At 34.0% G+C, this 16,752-nt stretch overlaps 1 protein-coding gene across 1 annotated transcript in view; it reads right to left on the bottom strand.

Annotated features, from left to right (window-relative positions):
* The window catches only part of LOC115437396 (uncharacterized), a 105,224-nt gene that overhangs the window by 6,093 nt on the left and 82,379 nt on the right, over positions 1–16,752 (bottom strand). The window contains exons 30-34 of the mRNA XM_030160623.1: positions 12,643–12,827; positions 10,435–10,640; positions 8,138–8,306; positions 7,188–7,297; positions 2,427–2,552 (exon numbers count right to left, since the gene is read on the bottom strand). Coding sequence (XP_030016483.1) covers positions 2,427–2,552; positions 7,188–7,297; positions 8,138–8,306; positions 10,435–10,640; positions 12,643–12,827 — 796 coding nt within the window. The remainder of the gene's footprint in view (positions 1–2,426; positions 2,553–7,187; positions 7,298–8,137; positions 8,307–10,434; positions 10,641–12,642; positions 12,828–16,752) is intronic.

The raw sequence follows: 16,752 nt of genomic DNA, 5'->3' as shown, positions 1-16,752 counted from the left end.
AGATAAGATAAGATAAGATAAGATAAGATAAGATAAGATAAGATAAGATAAGATAAGATAAGATAAGATAAGATAAGATAAGATAAGATAAGATAAGACAAGACATGTTTTTATTCGTCCCACAAGGGGAAATTCCAGGTTTACGGCAGCAAAAGTACAAAAGCACACAAAAGCAAAAGTGCAAAATCTAAAATAAAGACAAATCAAAAAATCTATCAACAATTAATGATACTCTCCATTTTTTTTTTTTTTTTTTTTTTTTATATCCACAACAATAATAGTAACAATATGCTGATTTCTATGTATTGGGTTTCAGGTTGGATTTTCCATGAAAATCATCACAGTTTCTCTTCAGTTCTTTGGTTTTTCTCTTTTGCTCCTCTATTGCTTCAATGTTAGCTTTCGTTAGCTTAGAAATGCAGATAGCTATTGTGAACTAAACAGACTCCAAACAGAAAAATGTCCAAATATTACATAGAAGATTTTTAAGGAGTACATTTTAGACAGAAAACTATGTTTTCTGTCTAAACATTTCTCGCTTGTGTTTGTGAATGAAGAGAATGAGCAACAATGGCAAGGAAAAAAAAAGAATTGTGAGAGAAGAATGTTATTTTCTGTTTGCTTCACAGCTGGAATCATTTTCACATATCTGTTTTTCTGACTCACTTTATTTTAAGAGCATGTCAAACATTAAGCTGGGATAAGTGTGTAGACAGTTATACTACATTTTAATACGACATTCCAGTTTTTGATGGGATGAGTGTGAATGCTTATACAAACGTGTCATAAATTATGTTTTTTTTAACCATGCCTTTAAGGCATAAAAGTAAAAAACAAAACAAAAAAAAACAGATTATCTGGTTTGAATTTTGTTTGCAGTTCTGCAACATAATTCTTGATAAACTAAATAAATGTCTTACTTTAGACACAATAATTGTGAAAACTCCTCTACAGAAAATATAAGACATATGTGAAACTGGCAACACACAGGCACATGAAAAGAAACATATGGATGCATTATAATATATTTTCTGTGTTTGTCTCAAATGTTGACATTGCTTAGTGTTTTGGTTTCTATTACCTTTACTATTTCTATTTTTAGTGTTATGTATTTATTTTTGTCAAAGAAGTAGAATAATCTTTCACAAAAGCCTATATGAGAATATTAGGAAGCATTTATGACAACAATTTAAAAAAAAAAGTAGTTTGTGATTTATTGGACTAATTTTAACATATAACTGAGGAGTGGAAGTATTTACTTAAGTGTTGTGTCTTGTGGCTGTTAGAAAATATCGGTTCTGCAATATATCACGATATTTCATTTCACAATACTGTATCAATATTAAAAAGTACTGTATGGATATTTTTAGGTATTTATTCAAATGCAGATATTGTGGAGGTTCATTTTTGTTTTTTGTTTTTCTTTATAGTGTATATTTTATTATTATTTAACCTTGTTTTATTCAATAATGTTCGTTCCTTTGTTGGGATTGAACTCAAATACTGTTCTGATGTTAGTTGTGAACTAATAGAATCTGAACATTTGAACAGGATCTGAAACTGGAATGTCTGTAAAACAGAATTTCAGTTTGAACAGTTTGAACATTTGGTGATAGAACATTAGATCCTGTTGAGATCAAATAAAAATGTGTTTAGTATTTGTGCAGATTTCTGCTGTAATTCAGTTCTTCCAGGAAATAATCATTTAAAAAAAAAAAAAGAAACAAACAAAAAATTGCCTTTTTAACAGTATCATGATATATTGTGATATATCGTATGGTGATCCTAGTATTGTGATTTGTATCGTATCGTCAGATTCTTGCCGATACACAGCCCTGGTGTCTTATTTGGCCTGTTTTTATAACAGTGGTTTCCAGCCTTTTTTGGCTCATGACCCCATTTTAACATCACAAATTTCTGGCGACCCCAAACTTTCAAAACGGTTATTTTTTTTTTTTTTGCTAAAATAAATTTGATTTGAACATGTAATAGTTTGCTATATTTTGTTGCAAATAAACACTAATTTTAGAGGACAGTTAGTCTATATAATGTCTATTATTGTGGATAGAGGCAGTAAATCCAGGTATAGATTACTGCACAAAGGGAGAATTGGATTTTCCTTGGTCAGGATATGTACAGTCAGTCCAGCTGTGATTTATGACCCCAAGGTTGAAAGACACTGTTTTATGTGTGTTATAGCGTTGATCCAAATTCTGCAACAGCCATGGAAGCAATCACACACAAAAAAGAAAAAGTAAAGAAAAGTCACGGTCGTCATATTTCATAAACATCTTTCACCACTTGAAATCTCTCATTTACATAATGATGCTCAGAAATTAGAAGCTCATTTGCCACTCAGGATAAAAGTTTGCAAGAAATTCCTGAAACACACATCAGATTGTTAACATGTGTGTTTTCATACTCACCACCCTGAAACAGGAACTCAGCGGAGAATCAGGGGACGAGAACAGAAAGTCACAGCTCACAGGGCTGGAGGCTGATTTAGCAGAATGTTCTGATCCAAACGGAGGTTTCACACAGTCAGGCTTAATCTGGAGACACAGAAAAGGGATCAAATAACAGCGGAGAACTGGAGGATTCAGGAATGCAGGATTAGAGTCGTGACAGTAATCAAAAACTAAGAAAATAACACAATTAAGTGTGAAAAATGAGAAAAAAAGCATTAGAAACAGGAGAAATAAATGAATAGTATTTATTTATCTGAAGGGATATCTTTTTTTTTTTTTTTTTGGTCAAGATCTTTTTTATTACAGTGTTCTCAGTTTAATACAAGTGCAGTGCTGAATGATTTTTACAGAGATCTGAAGTGAGCGTGTAGGGTGTAGTGCACAGGTGTCAAACATGCAGCCCGGGGGCCAAATCCGGCCCTCCAAAGGCTCCAGTCCGGCCCTGTAGGATGAATTTGTGAAATGCAAAAATTACAATAAGATATTAACTCCTTTTAGTTCAGGTTCCACATTCAGACCAATTCAATCTCAGAATAACCTAGAAATACTCACAACTCCAAATTGTTCTCTTTGTTTTAGAGTAAACACATGAAAACATTTACATTTACAAAGTATAATATTGCAAAAATATCTGCATAACCTGAACAAATATGAACAACCTGAAATGTCTTAAGAGAAGTAAGTACAATTTTAACAAGATTCTGTCTGTTATTAAATGTTTTGTGTGTTTGTAGATCCACTGTGATCTGTCAGTTATAATGTACATGTGGAAATGATAAACTGAAGCAGAATATTGTTAAAATTACACATTTTTTCAGTTTGTTCATGTTATTCACATTGTTTGAAAGGATAGTTTGTAGATGCAAACATCTTCATAATGTAATTTTACTTCTCTCACTCTAAAACAGAGAAAAGTTTGGAGTTGACATTATTTCTATATTATTAAATTATTATTTTACTGGTTGGGTCCACTGCAGATCAGATTTAGCTGAATGTGGAACTGAACTAACATGAGTTTGACAGCCCTGGTGTAGATCAATCATAGCTAGCACCATAAAAAAACAAAACAGAACAAACAGACTGTACATAAAATAATCCCTCCTCTGTCATTGCCAGTGCACTAGACATAGTAAAGGATCACTATCACAGCTAAGGCTGTGTATCAGCAAGAATCTGGTGATACGATATGAATCACAATACTAGGATCACAATACGATATATCACAATACTGTTAAAAGGGCCATTTTTAAATTGGTTTTGTTTCTTTTATAAAAGATTATTTCCTGGAAGAATGGAATTACATCAGAAATCTGCACAAATACGAAACACATTTTTATTTCATCCCAACAGGATCTAATGTTTCTAATGTCATGTTTTTATTTGGTATTTTTATTTCACTGTTTTTAAGTGTACAGCTGCTTTTATGTCTCTTTTAATTTATTCTTGTACTTTAGTCTATTATTTTGCTTTTTATTATTCTGTACGACCGGGTTTTAATTGTACAGCTGTTTTATGTTTTTAATCTATTCTTGTATTTTTCTTTCATTTTTTGATTTTTCCTCTGTAAGTCGCTTTGGAAAAAAGCGTCTGCCAAATGCATACATGTAAATGTAAATGTAATGCTGTATCACAAACTTTTCCTGTGTTAAAACTTAAATTCTGTTTTACAGACATTACAGTTTAAGATCCTGTTCAAATTTTCATATTCTATTTGTTCATAAGTAACATCATAACATTATTTTTGTGCGATCCCAACAAAAGAACTAACATTATTTAATAAAAGAGTGTTAAATAATAATAAATAAAACATAAACAAAAAAGAGAAACAAAAAAAAGGAAAATGAACCTCCACAATATCTGCATTTGAAGAAATAGCTAAAAATATCCATACAGTACTTTTTAATATCGATACAGTATTGTGAAATGAAATATCGCGATATATTGCAGAAGCGCTATTTTCTTACAGCAGAAACCTGCACTGGGAGTAAGTCTGAAGTGTGCAGTGTTGTTAAACTGCACCTCAACGTCAAGCATTTACAGGGTCTGGAATGTTTTTAGGAAGGGAGCCCACACTTTCCAGAGGCGAGTATCTAATTTTCTGCAGTTTTAAGGAGGACGTAGTGTCTTCCACCCACTGTGCACAAGTGGAAAGAAAGCATCCCTCCATCTAAGCAGGATCACTCGTTGAGCCAGAAGGACGGTGAAGGATAAAGTGTATGGTTTTTCTGTAGGTAACTTATCCTCCCCTTCCATGAGCCCAAATAGAGCAGTCAAGGGGTTTGGTTCTAGTTTGATGCTTAACAGCTGAGAAATTGTAAGAAAGATTTCCCTCCAATATTTGTTAACCCTCCGGTATCCAGGTGCGCCTTTTAGGCACAGTTTGCACTTCGTTTTAAAAAACTTCATATTATTTTTCGCAATTTAAATAAGGTTAGAATTCAAAAGTTGTTCATTTTTGCATGATCTTTAAAATTCTGCCCACCAACTCAAATGTGCACATTGTAAACAAAAGAAAATGACCAGACTAGCATCTGTCTGCCAAGTGTGCCTAAAACGCACTATTTCTAACATTTGATCTGTATGATTAGGGCTGACCTGGATTTACAAAAATAAAATCAAATTAGAGCAGAAAAATAAATCAGTATATAATATTTAATAGTTTGATTTATAGGTGTGCATTTTACGTACACTTGGTGACAGATGCTAGTATTTTTGAATATTTGACCTAGCGCCAAAAATAATAATGCAAATTAACCAATGTTGGAGTTGATCACTGACATATGCCAGGATGAAAAAAACAGATAATATGTGATCCACTTTTTATGTAGTATACTGAAAAAAAAAAAATTTTTTTGTGTTTTTTTGCATCCAAAAAAATGGTTTGTTTACATTACAAACACGGCATTTAAAGGGTTAAAAAATGTGACAGTTATTGAGTATTTGGTATTTTTATTTACGGCTCAAGTTGATGAAATAGAAAACAGTGTAAAAGAATTAAAAACAAACTGTATGAAAACATTTTTGACATTATTCCACAAGTGTGCCAAAAAGCCACACTTGGTGCTTAGTAAGGGCCTTGGTGGACGGGATACCAGAGGGTTAAGGCTGGAACAGGACCAGTACATGTGGATGAGAGACGTCCGCATGTTTGCATTTGACACAGTATAGACTAATATCAGAGTATATAGAAGAAAGTTTAGCTTCTGAAATATGAGCCCTGTGGACCGCCTTAAACTGTGTTCAACAGTGACAGAGGGAGGTTGAATTTAGAATACATTTTGATGTTATATTGTGAGTTCAAATTGATGAAGGTAGATTGATTTCTTTATTATTTTCAATCATAAAGCAACTCACGTCAATCAATCAAAAAAAACCCAAAACATTTCCAATCAAAGAAAACAAGTGTTTGAATGCAAAAAAATATTTGAGACCCAAAAAATTGCATTTGAACACTTTTTTTTCTCTAATTGAAAAGGTTTTTTTGATTGCAGTGAGTTATTTGTTGATTGAAAATCATTTTTTGGATTGAAGTCATCTTTTTTATATTTGGGCCATATTATGGGTAGGATATTTGTGTCTTTATTATTCAATCCCCAAAAAATATCACTTTGATCAAAAAAAAAAAAAATTTTTTCAATAAAAAAAAAACTTTACTTCAATCAAAGAAGAAAATTTTTAATAGAAAAAAACCCCTTCATTTTAATAAAAAACCCAAAACTTTTCAATCAAAGAAAAAAAAGTGCTCAAATGGAATTTTTTGGGCTCTCAAATATTTCTTTGCATTCAAACACTTTTTCTTTGATTGAAAAGGTTTTTGATTAAAGTGAAGTTTTTTTTAATTGAAAATATTATTTTGGGTTAAGGCAACTTTTCTTTTGATTGAATAATAAAGAAACAAATCTACTCTCCTACTCCTATTATTCCACATTCAGTGTTTGGGACCTGAGAAATACACTGAAACTAATACACACTAAACTAAGACCACAGACAGTTTATAATACTGGAGCACATGTAAAAAAAAAAAAAAAAAAAAAAAAAGTACTGAAATTTTACCAAGTTTGAGTCACTAATAAATAAAAAACAGTCTAAAATGCTGTTTTTCAACAAAATGGGAAATTCTGAGAAGTAATGAGAAAATGAATTTTACTCAGTTTTACCAGATCTACTTCAAAACTCTGTCTGTGCATTACAATACATTCACTTTACACAGTCTTTACACTGGAAGATTTATACATCTATTGTCTAAATGCACATAAACCAATACATGTGTGTCAGAACACTTTGTCATACACATTAAATACATCAGCTAACCAGCACCTTTGCCATTTGTCTTCCAATTCATCTTATTAAAGTATCTAGGATTTTGCAAATGTAATCTCTAAGGCAGATCATCTCTAAAAAAAAAAATGTAGAGAAGTGCAAACAGTTCACTTCTCATGTAGATTTCTCCAGTGTTCAGGAGACTAGCAGCAGATTGTATCCCATTCATTCCAAAGTGAAAAGTTAACATTATCACTGATTAGAACCAGTTCTTTAACCTCGTACACAGATTAGGAGACAGCTGAGTTTGTCTGCGTCTCAGAAACACATTCCTGCAAGAATATTATGATGAAACCACATCTAAAAGACACAGAAATTAACAGCAAAATAAGATAATCATAAAACATAAAAATGAAAACTAATGAAAATCCAGTTCTACGACCCCCTTCCTTCCCTCACCTGCCAACTGTAGATGAAAGCGTCCAGTCCTTCAGCCTGAGATCCGTCTGGAAGAGGAAAATCATTCCCCACCTCGTTGTCATTTGTCCCCAGGAGACCAGTGGATGTACCTGAACACAAACATAGTATATCTGATATAATCTGATTTAAACACATTATATCGACTGTAATCTGATTTAAACACAGTATATCTACTGTAATCTGATTTAAACACAGTATACCTGATATAATCTGATTTAAACACATTATATCGACTGTAATCTGATTTAAACACAGTATATCTACTGTAATCTGATTTAAACACAGTATACCTGATATAATCTGATTTAAATACATTATATCTGATATAATCTGATTTAAACACATATCTGCTGTAATCTGATTTAAACACATATCTGCTGTAATCTGATTTAAACACAGTATATCTGCTGTAATCTGATTTAAACACAGTATATCTACTGTAATCTGATTTAAACACAGTATATCTGAAATAATCTGATTTAAACACATTATTTCTGATATAATCTGATTTAAACACATTATATCTGCTGTAATCTGATTTAAACATATCTGCTGTAATCTGATTTAAACACATATCTGCTGTAATCTGATTTAAACACATTATATCTGATGTAATCTGATTTAAACATATCTGCTGTAATCTGATTTAAACACATTATATCTGCTGTAATCTGATTTAAACAGTATATCTACTGTAATTGATTTAAACACAGTATATCTGATGTAATCTGATTTAAACACATTATATCTGATGTAATCTGATTTAAACACAGTATATCTGCTGTAATCTGATTTAAACAGTATATCTGCTGTAATCTGATTTAAACAGTATATCTGCTGTAATCTGATTTAAACACAGTATATCTGCTGTAATCTGAGAGTATAAGGTGAATACATTTAAGTTTACAGTGAATCCTTCATTTATTTACCATGCAGCCATCCATCCAGGGTCAAGCTGCACAAATCCATTGACGTGTCACATGATACTGACACTCCATTCTGACTGGACACCTGCACAATGTTTGAACCTCTTCTCACAGTGACGCCATTATCACTGTGAAATGTGTGTGTGACGCTATTGTGGCAGTTGGCTTTCACCTGCAACACAATAGAATAGAATAGAATAGTCCTTTATTGTCACTGTAACATGTAACATATACTACAAAATTTAAAAAACGTGTCAGTGCATAGTAATAATACAAAAACAACACAAACACCACAGTAATAAATAAATACAGAAACAAACACACACAGCCATTCATTCTGTCATGGTACGATCCATGTTATGCACTGTATAGATGAGTTATAGACTATATTTACATGTACATTTAGAATGCTTTAAGTAAATAGGGTGACAATAATATGGAGGACTGAACCTGCCATATTGAAAAATATTCACAGAAATATAAAAATGGCTTGATAAGTTCATTTCCGTACCATTTATTTATCCATTTTGTCCTTATTTATATTTTTCCTTATTCAATTTTTTATCCCTGCATTTATTTCTGTCTTGTTTTCTATTTATGTTTTCTTTACCTCTTTTCTTGTTTATTTCTATATATTATTTTCATCTGACATCTTAATTTGTCATTTTTTTTAGTCATACTCATATTTACCTCTTCATTATTCCCCCTTTTGCATTTTCTTCCTCTGTTTATTTCTGCATGGCTTTCTCTTTACATCTTCTTTATACTCCATACAGAAATAAATAGGCGAAGTAGAAATAAATAGAAAAAGAAAATTCAAAAGGGGGAATATTGAAGAAAATGTAAATGGAAAATAACAGAAATAAATGCAGGGATAAAAATTAAATAAGGAAAAATATAAATAAGGACAAAATAGATAAATAAGTGGTACGGAAATGAACTTATCGAGCCATTTTTATATTTCTGTATATATTTTTCAATATGGCAGGTTCAGTCCTCCATACAATAACTCATATATGGATGCAGAGTTAGCAAAACTAATTAAAAGTCTTTCCCTGTTCAGTGTTAACATGAGGAAAAGTCAGGTCTATTGTCGTAACTCTTGGTTTATACTCAAATTACCTAAAATGTGACCTTGCTACTAGGTCTGTAACGGTACACAAAATTTCTGGTTCGGTACGTTTCGGTTTTGAAAGCCACGGTTCGGTTTTTTTTTGGTTCGGTACGGGAAGAAAGAAAACCCCTCAAAATGTCTTTAATATATTTATGAATTTTTGAACATTCTTCCCCCAATTTTTTGACATAGTAGAATATAGGAAAACAGGAATAATATAATTCTGCTGCTGTAAATCAAACAGAAAATAAAATAAATTCTTAATATTACTAAATGTATTTTAAACATTAGTATTGCACTTTTCCCTGAAAGGTAGTTTTGAACAAACAACAAAAATCAAATCACAGTTCTGTCAGTTCACATTCTGCATAAAAATAACAACAAAAAAATTCCATATGAAGTGCAACATTAACAAGAGGACAAACTCGTATTCTCTTTTAACAAACTGAAGAGCAACACTGACAACAAAATTAACCAAATTATTTAGTTTAGGACAGAGAACAAACTGTTTAGGCCACTTTGTGTATTTGTGTGTGTGTGTGTGTGTGTGTGTGGGGGGGGGGGGGGGTCGGGGATTCACAACTAATGCTGGCGTGAAATGAAAGTGAAACTTTAAATCCTTTCAACATTCAACTCCGGGTTCTATTCCTCTATTATACAGCGTGCGTGAGAGAGAGAGACAGACAGACAGACAGACAAAGATAGTGTGTTTTAGAACTGCAGTTCTAAAACACACTGTACTGTAGTGTAGGGGGCAAATAGCGTTCGTCTTATTAACGTCTCTTTCCCCGTTGTTGTCTTTCACCGGGACCTGATGTGATCCCAAAGTGGACTGTACTGATGGCAGAGGGTCTTCAATCTCTTCCTTCCAGGTTTACATCACATTTGTTGTTTGTTTTTAACCTTATATCAGCTGCTATTTCATATTTCGGGTCAATGTGCGCGTCCTTCAATACGTCCGTGTGGAACTTGCGCGGATTTATAGTTCTGCATCGAACGACGTCTTTCGTTCCTTTTTCTTTTTCTCATCATACTGTGCCGTTTTGGTACAGCTGTGTACCGAACCGAACAGGTGTGTACTGAAACGGTTCGGTACGTGTACCGTTACAGGCCTACTTGCCACATGTTCTTTTGTGTCCCCAGGATTCAGACTACAGCTGTTCTAACCCTCTACAGAAGCAGATACCTGTCCATTGTGCTGAATGGTGATGGTGTTGTTGTCCATTTCTATCAGGAGGAAGCTGTGCGATTGTGAATCTGAACCGAGCATGACCGTGAACGAGGGCTCAGCGCTGGCGTCCTGTGCGAGGAGCAGCGGGCAGGACGGAGGTAGTTCATACAGATGACCATCAAACGTCACCACGAACTGACCGGCCACCAGCAAAGCGTGGTCTGAGAGAGAGGGGAAGAAGTGGTTATTGTGGTTTTTTCTTCATTTAACCATAAACTCAAGGGGCAAAGCAGACTTTATTTACTACAGAGATGAAGGTGGTTGAACATCTCCAAGCCTCTTCTGTGCAGCTGTGGTGGCTGCTGTCCTGTTCTTTGGTGTGGTGTTCTGGGGAGGGGAGCTCCCTCACTGGGACTGAACTGGACCCAGTTCAGCAGGTGGCTGGGGTGAGAATGCTCAGGAAGCTGAACTGTGTTTTCAGTTATGCATCTCACCCACTTCACCATCTTGAGGTGTTCAGGGGGAGCACCTTCAGCCACAGACGGATTCCTTGTCCAGGACTGAACGCAGCAGGAGGTCCGTCCCTCCAGTTGCCATTAGACTTTTAATTTTGCTGAGCGATAAATTATTGTATACAGGTGTTTTATCTTATTACTGTTATTGTACCTGTTATATATTTTATATCTTTTATTCTTTTTTTATCACTTCTTACCTCGTATCTCCATTGTTGGTTGGATCCATCTATCTATCTATCTATCTATCTATCTATCTATCTATCTATCTATCTATCTATCTATCTATCCAAAGACCCAGTGCAACTTTTGTGGCAGTTCCAAAATATTTTTTCGCTATATTTATGTTTTTTCAAGTGATTTATCACCATGTACCATAACATTATCCTCTGTATTTAGCATTTTTTTCAGTGAAAATCAGGCATTTTCCTGTATTTAATTTGCTGATCGTGTCAATGTTCGTAAAAGCTCAGATTAAAGTTGACGGTAATTATATCCTCCTGAGACCCAGTAAGTAAACATTTTCGCCATTTTACATTAAATAATTACCCTAATTGGAAACAGTATGATGCAACAGTGTTTTCAGATACAGAACCTCCCTGCAGCGGCAGCGTGAGCCTCCCTTTCCCACAATGCACGTTGCGACAAAAAAATTCCAAAGATGCCTGAGTTACCTCCGGGTTCTGAATGTAAACACACTGGGTTTGTTTATGGTGGATGGCACTTCGAAACTGTTCACCGTAACGCAAGAGATTCAGGTGAGTAATCACAGAAAGACTTACAGATTCCTTTTCAGTGGACTTTTTTTTTTTTTTTTTTAAGTAAAGCTGTGAAACTCTTGTCCTCTACAGAGGACAAAAATGCATTGCTGGGTCTCAGGAGGATATCAAAAACAGGTCAAACTGAAAAAAGTGACATTTTCAGCAAAAATATAAACAACTGAACATAAACCCAGTGTGTCCATCCACTGTCATTGATCCAACTCCATTAGTTTTTCTGGTGAATCAATGTTGTAGAAGATGACTGTTTCCACGGTAACTACCGAGCCTCTGAACGTCCAAATGGGTCATATCTGATGACCATGAAAAGATGAAGAACTGCATTTTACACCAATTATTTACATGTATTGATAGGATTAGTGGATCAGTAGTTATTAAGCACTGTTGCACAACAATTGCCCCATTGGGGACAAATAAAGGTATTGATTGACGGATTGATTGAAACATTTTATATCATGAATGATTTTGGTCACCAGTGGATATTTGGGTCTTTATGGGTTAAAAAGGTCTTTAAAAGGTCTTAAATTTAATATAGTCACAAGTGTTTGCTCCAGGAGGATTCTGTTGGGTTTCTGTAGAATTGACTTAGAGTCTGGTTTTGACCAACTCTATATATAAAATGTCAAGAGATAACTTTTTTGTGATCTGGCGCTATATAAATAAAATTTGATTGATTGAGTGATTTAATTGGTTTTCCCCTGTAAGTCGCTTTGGAAAAAAGCGTCTGCCAAATGCGTAAACATAAACAAACATAATATGGGTCATATCTGATGACCATGAAAAGATGACAAACTGTATTTTACACCAATTATGTCAACGTATTGATAGGATTAGTGGATCAGACGTTATCAGACATTTACACCAGTAGATGCTTTTGGTCTCCAGTGGCTGTTTGGGTCTTTATGGGCTACACTTTCTTCTGTGCGTCTTACGTATGAAGGGGCTGTCCATGATCTTCCTCTTGAGGCGGTACAGTTCAGCGGTGGGTCTGACCGAGGCCAGGGTCTGCAGAGGCTTCAGCAGCCAGTCCTCCAACAGGATCTGCAACAGGTCGGCCTCAGACCTCCTGGACCAGTGGAGCTGAGGTAGCGGCACTGACACTGACGCTGAACAGTCACTGAAAAACAAAAACAAAAAAAACAATTCTCCTTAACCCACTGGTTCCCAACCTTTTTAGGCTCGTGACCCCATTTTAACATTACAAATTTCCGGCAACACCAGATATTCAAAACAGAGACTTTATTTGCTAAAATTAATTTGTTTTTGATCATGTAATAGTTTAAATGTTAATTTTCGAGGACATTTGATCTATATAATGTCTATTATTGTGGACAGAGGCAGTAAATCCAGGTGTAGATTACTGCACAAAGGGAGAATGTGATTTTCCTTGGTCAGGATCTGTCCAGTCAGTCCAGCTGTGATTTACAAGGAGGACAATTAATACTGAACAAACAAGAACTGAAACTATGAATTATGAAAGAGCTGCAGCATCTGAAACTGACCACAGTGAACATTTTATTAGTACATTTTTTATTTTTATGTTTATCAAATACTAGATATTTCAGGCAACCCCATTTGAATTCCAGGCGACCCCACGTGGGGTCCCGATCCCCAAGGTTGAAAAACACTGCCTTAACCCTTTCATGCATGAATTATGAGAATCTTAATCAAGATTTTTTTTTTCCTGTTTAGGCATGAAAAAAACAATGTGATTGAATTTTTTTATGAACCTATTTTTCATGGAGTTACAAAAATGTCCACTCAGCTGGACACTATGCATTTTTCCTTTTTTTTTTTTTTTTTTTTTTTAAATTTAACCTTTGTTTACCCAGGCAAGCAATTAAGAACAGATTCTTATTTACAAAGGCAGCCTGATGATCATTTACTGACATACTGTGTGAAAACTATGAAATACATTTTTTAAATGCTGCTATGCTAATCTGTTATCACATTTGAACATTCTAGAACCTCCTGAGACCCAACAATGCATTTTTGTCCTCTGTAGGGGACAAGAGTTTTACAGCTTTATTTAAAAAAACAAAAAAAACAAAACAAAATGCTGTCCACTGCAAAGGACATTCCATAATCAAAAAAAAAAAAATCTATCTGAAAAAACTGTTGCATCATGGTGTTTCCAATCAAGACAATTATTAAATATAAAAAAGCCAAAACTTTTCCTTTCTTGGGTCTCAGGAGGATAACACTAGTTATTACTCACTCAGATTCTGTTGAGTTTCTGTAAATTGGCTTAAAGTCTGGTTTTGACCAACTCTATATATAAAGTGTCATGAGAGAACTTTTGCTGTGATTCAGCGCTTTATAAATAAAATTTGAGTGACTGATTGATTAGATTGGTTTTCCCCTGTAAGTCGATTTGGAAAAAAAGCATCTGCCAAATACATAAATGTAAACTTCAAATTTTTGTCTTGGCTTTACTGCAGAAAATATTTACATTTACAAACTATCCTGGAACAATAAAATGTAAATAACCTGAACAAATATGAGAAGAAAAAAAAAAGAAAGAAGATATGCCAAAAAAAAAAAAAAAGTTTAAAAAAAACTCTTAATTACAGTCGAATAAAAATTAGCAGTTGACTTACACTCAGATATATTGGTGCAGATCAGGTTGATCAAGAACAGTAATGGTTTGAATGTCAGTGTATGATGCGTAAGCGTCCACTGTGTTGGCTGATATACAAGTTAAACAACAAAATGCATGAATATACAAGAGAACAACTTTGAACAGCTGTCCACTGGAGTGACCACTACGCATGAAAGGGTTAAATGACCTCCGTGGGGTCATTTCCATGCATTTGTATCTTTTCTTTGCTTATTTTGTAGATTACCAGCAAATGCAAAACATCAACTTTGTGGTTTTCTTTGCCATGTACTGACAGGTGACAAATTAAAGGAAAATTTCTGGCTAAATAGTGCAGTGTTGTTCTACCACATGCCTCCAGAACAGCTTCAGTGTTCCTTGGCAGTGATTCTATAAGTCTGGGAGATCTACTGGAGGGACGAAACATAAAATATTCCCTTATTTGGCATCTGGAGTCTGAAACATTGGTCCTTATCTCCCAGTGACGTTCAACTGAGCAATGAAATAAATGTCACACATCATGACAGATTAACTGGGTTATATGGCACCAGAGAAGAAGGCGCCTTTTCTGATGGTGTTTGTGTTTTAAATGAAAAAAAAAACAAAAAAAAACAAAAAAAAAAAACAGCAGGATTTGTGTTTATGCAGAAGGGAAGTAAACAGGATGTTAAGATAAAATAAGACAAGATAAGACTTTATTTATTCCACCGTGGAGAAATTTCACAGTTAACAACAGCAATACAACAAGCAAGTGCAGAGAAAAAGATGAGTAAAAAAAAACAAACAAGTGAGAAATGAAATACAAGAGAAAATAAGAAATGTAGTATTTATATAAATAAAGAATTAGAATTAAAAATTAAGGACTGGAACCCTGGAGAAATAGAACAGAACAGAACAAAACAGAATAGAATAGAATAGAATAGCCTTTATTGTCATTGTGTGTTCGATGACATTAGAAGTGCTGCTCCTGTCAATGCAACAATATGAATAAAAAACCAACACATTGGGAAAATAAGAATAGAATAAATATAAAATTACAAAAACTAACAAGCAAAATAAGAAAATAGAATATCAAATTTAACAAACCAAAATAAGAATAGAACTAAAACTATAATAAAATAAAAATAAACACAATATTTACAATACTAACAGTATTAACAGTATGTATATCTATGAAAGTCTATAAAAATAGTACATTTGTATTTGAATAAATATTGGATCACTATTGCATTGTTATTGTAAGAACAGAGGATTACTGCATGATTTATTGCACATAATTCACATTTTTCTGGGTTATTGCACATTTTTGGAAGTGACTGCATGAGGATACGTTTTTAGAAGTGATTGTACAGGAAAAGGTATTGTATTTTGTTTTGTTTTTCTTTGTCAGGTAAGTGGTTTGTTCTTTTGGCTATATTCACCATGAAACTTCGTGTTTAATACTGTAAATACTTTCATTATGTTGGTTTGTAAACTGGTGCGGCACTGGTCTTCTTTCAGAGTGGGGAACAGGGAGAGTCTCTTATGTTCAGCTCTTCATCTAAACATGGAAGAACATAATTGTTTTTGTGGTAACTTCCAAACTTACTTTCTCTACATGTCACCTTTCTTAAGTGATTCATCTCCTCTTTCCATGACAGGCAGGTATTTTCCTATATTTAATTAACTGATCATGTAGAGCAGTGTTTTTCAACCTTGGGATCAGGACCCCTCGTGGGGTCACCTGGAATTCAAATGGGGTCGCCTGAAATTTCTAGTAAGTGATAAAAAAAAAAAAAAAATAATAATAATAATAAAAAATATGTGGTGAGTTGAGACAATCACAATACATAAGACATGTCAAACTGTGGTTGTGAAACTGCAGCACTGTGGTTCTGTTTCTGTGTCAAATCTTCATTGTGGTCAGTTTCAGATGCTGCAGCTCTTTCATAATTCATAGTTTCAGTTCTTGTTTGTTCAGTATTAATTGTCCTCCTTGTAAATCACAGCTGGACTGACTGGACAGATCCTGACCAAGGAAAATCGCATTCTCCCTTTGTGCAGTAATCTACACCTGGTTTTACTGCCTGTCCACAATAATAGACATTATATAGACTAAATGTCCTCTAACATTAACATTTATTTGCAACATAGTATAGCAAACTATTACATGATCAAAAACAAATTAATGAAAAAAAAAAAAAGTCTCTGTTTTGAATGTCTCATGGTAAAACCGTTGAAGAGGTCACTCAAAAATTAACACAAGAAATGGAGAAGGTTTCTAATTGGCCGAGGAACTCCTGTCTAACTTTGAATGTTGAGAAAACTGTGTCGATGTTTTCTACAAACTGCAGTAAACCCAAGAATTTTTCTCACATCCTGATAGAAGGACAAAAAATTAAGAATGTAACTGAATTTAACCCTTTCATGCACTGTCCACTCCAGTGGACAGTTCTTCTCCAGC

The sequence above is a fragment of the Sphaeramia orbicularis genome, chromosome 17 (genome assembly GCF_902148855.1).
Source record: "Sphaeramia orbicularis chromosome 17, fSphaOr1.1, whole genome shotgun sequence".
Lineage (NCBI taxonomy): Eukaryota > Metazoa > Chordata > Actinopteri > Kurtiformes > Apogonidae > Sphaeramia > Sphaeramia orbicularis.
Note: the sequence above shows the minus strand (reverse complement) of the source record. Positions and strands in the feature narration are given on the sequence as shown.